This window comes from Castor canadensis, chromosome 12 (genome assembly GCF_047511655.1).
Source record: "Castor canadensis chromosome 12, mCasCan1.hap1v2, whole genome shotgun sequence".
NCBI classification, from domain to species: Eukaryota; Metazoa; Chordata; class Mammalia; order Rodentia; family Castoridae; genus Castor; species Castor canadensis.
In genome coordinates this window covers 112831785-112840221 of record NC_133397.1, presented here as the reverse complement: position 1 = coordinate 112840221, position 8437 = coordinate 112831785, and the positions used below count along the sequence as shown (strand labels likewise).

At 36.8% G+C, this 8437-nt stretch overlaps 1 protein-coding gene across 3 annotated transcripts in view; it reads left to right on the top strand.

Moving 5' to 3' along the window:
- Cept1 (choline/ethanolamine phosphotransferase 1) overlaps positions 1-8437 on the top strand; it is a 39568-nt gene that overhangs the window by 1560 nt on the left and 29571 nt on the right. For all 3 annotated transcript variants that reach the window (XM_020184375.2, XM_020184376.2, XM_074050777.1), the window contains exon 2: positions 5271-5678. In XM_020184375.2, coding sequence (XP_020039964.1) covers positions 5340-5678 — 339 coding nt within the window. In that variant the 5' untranslated portion in view covers positions 5271-5339. The remainder of the gene's footprint in view (positions 1-5270; positions 5679-8437) is intronic.

The window sequence follows — 8437 nt, the reverse complement described above, 5'->3', positions numbered from 1 at the left end:
TCCTGTTAGTTTTCTTTTGCTCCCTTTTTCTTTTCCTTCCTTGTTCTTTATAATCCCACCTCCAATAGTGTCAGCCATTAGTATTTTACTTTAGCAGTGCTATAGAGGTGGGAAAGAGCTGTGTAGTATCTAGTCCCTGTGAATCAGTGCAGATAAAAACTTGGCACCCTTAGACATGGGGAGGGGAGTGGGAATGGATTCTGGAATTTCACATAGCAGGTTGGATATTGTGTAGGTTTACCTTTTGCTCCACTCAACAGTTGGGACTTTTTGGGTTTTTTTTTTTTTTTTTAATGTGATATTTGTCAAATGTTCCCCATACTGAAGTCCAGACAGAAATAAGGTAGGCAGGAGGCTGTTATCCTCAGCTGCTGTAAGCACGAATGTTCTACATGATAGATATGAAGGCCCAAAAATTGCGTGTAATTTTAACAAGTGTAGTCATTAAATAGCTTGTTGGACTTTTTACATACATATGAAAATGCAAAGAAAATGCTTTTTCAGGCTTTGGTTGACACCATATTATAACTTAGCAGCTTACAAAACTAGCCCCAGCCCTTGGAGCTTCTAAGAGGGTATGGAATGGCATACTTCAATCTTTCTGTTTCCATGGGGTCTGGAACAACTGAGTGCACATTAAATACTAAATGAATCACATTTGTTCATCATTCAATAAGTACTGATTACCTGCTTAGTGCTAAGTATGGTATGAGACTGTGGGAAAAGAATGTTAACCGAACAGATAAGATCTGTGTACTCATGGAACTTAGAGGGCAGTGTAAGGAAAAGACCAAAAGAAAAAAAAAAAAAAGACTACAAGCAGCAAACATTCAAGTGTGATAAGTGCTAGGAAGGTAGGGAGCTGATTACTAGAGCCAGGTTATAATAGAAGAGTGGTGTTTATTGATTCTGTGTGGAAAAATTGCAGTAGCTATAACATTGCAACCAGTATTATCATAAACTGAATTTCAGTAGGCTATGAGCATTTTTTATGGTTTAAAATATTCACTTTTGGGGTGGTGGAGTTTCTCAAGTGGTAGAGTGCCTACCTAACAAACAAACGCAAGGCCATGAGTTCAAACCCCAGTACCATCAAAAAATATATATATTCACTTTTACTCTTATGGTTTATGAAAACCTGTCGTCAGTTAACAATTAGGATCTGCTCCAAAATTGTAAGTTTCTTATAAGCTCATTGGTCGTTTCCATTATAGCAAAATAAAATCTCAACTCTTAGCCATAGTCTTTAAAACCTCTGAATTGTCTGACTTTTCAGACTTCATTTTATCCCACTCTTCCATCAGGTTTATTCCTGGCCTGTCATTGTGCTCTCTTAATTACTTGAACAAGACAAAGGCTTTACTGCTTCAGGGCCTGTTTCTTTTTCTTGGACTGTTCTTCCTCCTGCTCTTAATAGCTCCTTTTGAGTTTGGGGTAAAAGCTTCTTCTTCAGAGACTTCAGCCACTCTGCCAGGATGTGGCTCGGCTATGTGCCTAGCAAGTGTGAAGCCCTGAGTTCAAAGCTCCCAGTATTGCCAAAAAAATAAAAAATAAAATGTGTACTCCTGAGTCCTAGTTTATTTTCCTTATAGTGCCCATCACATGATATGATGTTATTGCATGTTTGCTAATTTTTAGTTATTTTTCACTGGATGTGTGTGCAAGCTGAGACCTGATCTGTTTCATTCATTGCATTCAGATATTCGCTGAATGCATTTGGAACTTGGACTCCATTTTCTCATTAAAAACTATTTTGCGTGGTAGGTAAGTTTCTAGGCTAGTCAATAATAATTTTACTTTTTTACTTTGTTGGATTTTTTTTTTTTGGTGTTTTATTTTTAGTTCTTTATACTGTTGTAAGAAAGGACATTTTCTGCTTACCCTTCTTGGCCATGGGCCTGACTGCATATAAAAATCTATAACAGTTAAATTATTTTTATAACATTTGTACTGCCTTTCCATATTTCCATTCCAACATCCCTTTTTCCTTTCTTTCTTGATGTTCCTGTTGTAGCCACCTGTTCTGAAATGGTTTTCATGGTAACAGCCCCTCTCAGGTATGATGAAAGGAAGGAGAATAGAGATGGACCTGTGGCAATGTCAGCACCTTCTGTGACTCTTTATTTGCACCTGTTAAAAGTAAAGCCTCTATGTATATATGTCTGGGGCTACATGTCTCTGAATTTATACTTGGAATGTTACTGCTAATAACTCATAGAGACAATGTTGCCAAATTCAAATGTTGTCAAGGAAAACCTTAAAAAACTAATAGCCACTTTTTATGTATGATGTATAATGGCTAGATCTTTCCAGGTTTGTCAAAATGTATATTTTTATAAATGAGAAATAAAAGGTTAAAAGAAATCTAGGTCATGAGGGGAAAAACTCAGAAGGAAAGTATCAGTTTGTCAACTAGTCCTGCCAAATGTTCAAACTTAAAACCATTAGGATCAGTTGCTTATAACTGTTCGGTGCCAAAAGCAGGCTAGTGTCCTTACTGTATCACCTTTTTTTTTTTTTTTTTTTTTTTTTTTTTTAGTAAGGATGGAACACTGCAACAATAAAATACAAATGGAGTTGACTAAACTTTTTATTCCTCTCCCAAGTGAAATTCTGTAAGAGTTGATTATAGCATACCAAATATGAAAATGCATCATTTGACTAGAAAATTTGGTTACTATGAACCTAAGTGTTTTGGTGAATATCAGTCCTGACTTTTGATGTAAAAATGATAACTATTCACCATTTGTTTAACATTATATAAACATTGTTTAAAAACAGCAATGTTTTTAAGGTTGAGAATATAGCTCAAGGCTAGTGCAGGCACCAAGGCCCCAGTACCAACCAAAAAACAAAGAAATAAAAAGATTCAATCAATAGCTTTGTGATAGAGTTGTGAGGCAGAATTCTTTGAAATAGTAAGAAGGTAGCTTCGATTTACCTTCATGGTTTGAAATACTGATTTTTTTTTTTTTCAGAGCACCTCTGTGGCTTAAATTGTGGCCCTGATTATTTTGAGTTTTTTGAAATTTTACTTAAAGACGTTAGCTTGACTGCAGTGACTATTTTCTGAACCAAATGTTGAGATACATGATGGACAGGGGTCATTAGTGACATTAAAATTTTGGAATTGGTATTTATTGGGATAGAGGAAAGAAGCCATCATCTGTATGTGACACCAACATTGTATCCTATGTCCAGTCCAGCTGTGCCACCTCCCCACACACACACAAAACTTCTCCCATTACTTTCCTTCACTAACCTGGGTCCCTCCGTCCACCCAGAATAAGGTAGAACCTGCTAGTCTCAGAACCTCCCTGCCAAGACAGAATAAACTGGATCTTGGCACAAAAAAGAAAAGGGAATAACTGGATGTGTTTTGATACCAGGCCCACTGTTAAGATATCATAGACCCTGTATCATATTCTTTATTCCCACAGTACACCATTTCTGGGAACTTTGTATTGCTTTCTGGATAGTTTTCAACCAGAAGATCAAAGTATACCTCTTTGGTTCAGTGCCACTATCCTTTTAGTTTTATTAACTTATTCCTTTTGTTTGCTGTTTTCAGTCTTCTTAGTATTTCTGTTCTTCCTTCTACTCTGTGGATTTCCCACAAGGTTGATTATTCTTATACTTTTCTCTCTATACTTAATCCCTTCAAGAATTTTTTTACTTTCTAATCTTTAAATAGACTTCAACTTTAAATGGCGATTTGAAATTTCATCTCACCCAAACTCCAGCCAGTCTTTTGATTTTACCTAAAATATTTCTACTTTAAAGTTAACATGCATTGACTGGGCATAGTGGTATATGCCTGTAGTCCCAGCTACTGAGAGGCTGAGGCAGGACGGTTGCTTGAATTTAAGTGGTCTAGCTCTAGGCCACCCTGGACAACATAACAAAACATCACCTCAAAGAAACAAAAAGAGTTGTTGGTAGACTAAGGGAGTAGCTCAGTGGTGGAGTGCTTGTGTTGCATTTGGCTAGCCCTGGATTTGATTCCTCGCATTAGAGAAAGAGAAAGAAAGGAAGCATTCCTGAGTTAGGTGTGTGTCTTCCCTCCCTCCCTTTCCCCAGTTTGCCTTTCACTCCTCACCCCGAAATAACAGACTCCCAACTTCCCCTTTTGATGAACCTGTAGCCATTGGGTCACTTTTCTTCTCCTTCTTATATTGAATCTCTAAGACTTTCTCCTGCTTCTTCCTTCTGTGGAGAGATTGCCTGTAGCAAGTCTATAGGCAGATGACAGTTACTGTCATACTTCCACTTCATCACCCTATTCTAGTCCTTCACAGCTTAAAACCATTGAGATCATGTGCTAATTTTCAATTGTTCTCATTGCTTTCTCCATTTTAAATAATATATATAGCTTCTCTATTAATCCTGAAAATATTCTTGTAATTACTTTCTCATGCTGCTTAGTTACTTATGTTATCTAATTTTTTCTAAATCAAGTGCAAGCACTTCATGGATTAAACTCAAATTCTTTTAGCAAAATCCCTCACTTAATTCATTTATCCTTGTTTTCTTATTACTGTTTTAATTCATCAGGTCACTGTTTTGACATATACAGATAGTACTGCCTGAAAGTTAATTTTTTCTTGTTGCTGTTTACCCCTACCTAGAATACCACCTACATAAAGATTTTTTATCTTTTCATTTAACTCAAAGAGAAACTATGTTTGTTTGAACATCACTTACCAGCTGTGTGATTTGGACAATTTAATTAGCCTTAATGTGTCTTAGTTTCTTTTTCTATAAAAATGAGGATAATTAATAGCATTTCCTTCTAGAGTTGTGAGGCTTGGGTTAGTTAACATATAAAAAGTGCTTAGTTTTGGGATATGATGTAAGTTACCAAAAAATGTTACTTATTACCATTAAATAAGAATGTATTTTAAAGCCCATTTCAACCATGTCATTCCTCTAATATTAATATTCACTTACTAGCTTTGGGACCTCAGTTTGCATACATATGAATTGATTAGATTATTCCTGACACTTGTTAGACTACTACCAGAAGCAGTGTGAGATAAAAAACATGACAGACAAATGATAACATGGAGCTATAACAGGAAGCTTTTGACTATTAAAGGCCCCTGGTAATTTTTACGTACAGGTTAAATGCTTTTAATAAGAACTAGAGCCAAAATCAGCTTCCTAGATTTCTGATTCCTGTTTGATATTATTATATTAGGTTGATTTTTTTTAAATTTAGTGATACTGACATAAGTAGTGGTTGACAAATGTATCTTTTTTTTTTCCAGATAAATAGACACAAGAAGTTAGTTACAAAATAAAACAAATTGCTGTCTCCAAATACTAAACCAAGATCCATGAGTGGGCACCGGTCAGCAAGGAAACGATGTGGAGATCCTCACCCAGAGTCCCCTATGGGCTTCGGGCATATGACTACTACAGGGTGCGTATTAAATAAATTGTTTCAGTTACCTACACCACCACTGTCAAGACATCAGCTAAAGCGGCTAGAAGAGCACAGATACCAGAGTGCCGGACGCTCCCTGCTTGAGCCCTTCATGCAAGGGTATTGGGAATGGCTAGTTAGAAGAGTTCCCTCGTGGATTGCTCCAAATCTCATCACCATCATTGGACTATCAATAAACATCTGTACAACTGTATTGTTAGTCTTCTACTGCCCTACAGCTACTGAGCAGGTAAGAGGAATTTCTTATTAAGAGATAACACTTTTGTTGTATACCAGAAATACTGTCATTGGGATTCTTTGGTCATTTTAACTAAAGGTAAAATAATCTGACAGTTATTTGCCAACAGTTTTTAAATACCTATTACACACAACATAATCGCATAAATAAAACCTATCTTATACACTATTGCCTATTAGAAACCAGAAGCAAAGGATATACTGTATCCCGGTAGATAAATTACTGTTAGCAGCAATTAACATGTAAAATCTCAATGCTTTTGTAAAAGAGTTTTATTCCATTGTTTTAAAGTGACCGAATAAAGTTTAAAATGATTAGAGAGGGCTGGAGGAGAGGCTCAAGTGATAGAGCACCTAGCCTAGCAAGTATGATGCCCTGAGTTCAAACCCTAGTACTTCGAAAAAATATAAGTAAGTAAAATGATCAGAGAAAAGTCTCTGATATTTGAGATAACATGACTATAAACCAGGCTTATCAAAAACTGTTTTGCTCAGCTCGGTTTTGTGCCATGTACCTGTAATCCTTGTCTGTAGGCTGAGGCAGGAGGATCACAAATCCCAGGCCAGCCTGCCTACCTATTTTAGCACTGTCTCAAAAGGAAAAACAGAAGGGGGGGTGGAGAGTATTCTCTCCATTTCAGCGAGAATTGTTGAATATCCTTTTTTCTTTTTGTAAATGTGTACCTGATAGACTTCAGATATATCACTATTATTCTAAAAAGACAAAGTAAAAGAAAAAGTCAATATATTTTCTGTTCCATGTCCTGTTCTGGCTTCCAGTAAGAAGGGAAGTGTGGTATTACTTACAAAGACTCTTCCTAGATCTTCTCAAATCCATGCCTCACTTTTGCTTTTATTGCGTGTTTTGTCTGTACCACCACTTGAAACCAAATCTAGAACTCTTCATGTGAAAGGGTAAATTGATGTGTAGTTCTTTGGTTTTAAATTTCCTTGCCAAATGATGAACCAGGGCAGGCATGGTGGTGCACACTAGCAATCCCAGCACACAGAAGGTAGAAGCAGGAGAATCATGAGTTGGAAATCACTCTGGTTTGCCTAGCAAGGCCCAGGTAAGCCTGGGCTACACAACCAGACCCTGTCTTAAAAAAAGAAAAAAAACAATAAACTTTGATGGAAGAGTCATTCCTTATCTCATTTTAAGCTTGAATTGATATTTTTAAAAAGTAGTCTTCTGATGATTTGTCCTTTGAAACATAGTTACCACCATCCAACCCTCTACCCTTTGTTTTCATCAATTCATTTGTTTCCACATGTATCTCTTAAAGTGTGGCTGTTGAAGGTCATGGTTACCTAGAAGATTTTTGTCTTCCAGATGCTTATTCCCTCCACCTTGAATACCTTTATTTTAATTCCTCTTACACTATGCAAATACAGATTAGATTAATATATTTCTGGATTCCCTCATTTTCTTCTTTTCTTTTTCATTCATTTATTCATTCATTGAAGATAGGGTATTGCTGTGTATCCCAGTCTCTCCTAAAACTCTAGATCCTCTCTCTTGCCTGTCTTTTGAGTGCTGGGGTTATAAGCATGTACCACCATGCCACACTGTTTTCTAAAGTATCTTGCTAAACCTCAGTCAAGACACTTAAAGAACAAAGCAAGAGCCAGATACAGCAATCCCAGCTCCTGGGAGGATGAAGCAAGACAATCAGGAGTTCAAGGCCAGCCTGGACTACATGATGAGACACTGCCTCAAAAAAATTTTTTTGTTTATTCATATCACATGCCCTTTGAGCTGTTTCACGTGGGGTTGCCTGAGGCCCTGACCACTACTTCAGATGAGTTTGGCCCACATCTGATCTCATCATAGATGTAGTAGAACAACAGGGAGCTAGGCTAATTCCAGTGAAGCCCTACATTAGTCCTAAGCTAGGTCTAGCACAGATTCAGGGAGTGAGAACTGGTTCGACAGTAGCTCAGTCACTGATCACCATCTATTGAACACCCCAGGGTGTTGACCAAGTGACTGTTCCTCTATAATATTTTTCCTTGGCCACTCTTCTTAAGCGATTTTTGAATACAGTAACCCTAAAATTAGTTAAACCTTTGGAGAAACTTCTAGCATGGAAAATATTGTGATCACAAGGAACTTTTCATAATTGCTGCTGGGAAGAATCAAGGTAGAAAATGAGCTCCTGTTTGGTGCTCTGCAAGGGAGATTAATGTCCTACAAAGGATATGCCTGGATACATTCATAGCTGTGTGGTAGAAATACTTATTAGGCTTAGATTAGAATGCAGTAAAATAGGTCCTGGCAGGCTGCAGGTATGGCTTAGCTAGTATCTTAGATTTCAGTACCATAGGTTAATTTGGAATATGTCTAGCAGCTTGATGTGTGTTAGTGTTATCTATTTTATACATATGAAAACCAGAATTGAGCTATGCCATTACCGGTAAGAACTTCATTGATTATGTGTTGTAATATTAGAGGTTTTTGTTTAAATGCTCATTTGTTTTTGTTTTTATATTGCTTTAATGCTTTTGGTTGAACTCACTAAAAAGTAACTTGTTAGACTTTTTTTTATCCATAGAAAAATGTAAAGAAAATTAAAATGTCATTGGATATATAGGTCAGAGGTTGAGTGTTTGCCTAGCATGCACAAGGCTCTGGGTTTCTGGTTTCAACCCCCAGTACCACGAAAAAAAAAAAGAAGAAAGGAAGAAAAAGAAAATTAAAATGCCATGTTGGCTATAATCTGTGTGCACAATTTCTATTGACATTCAAAA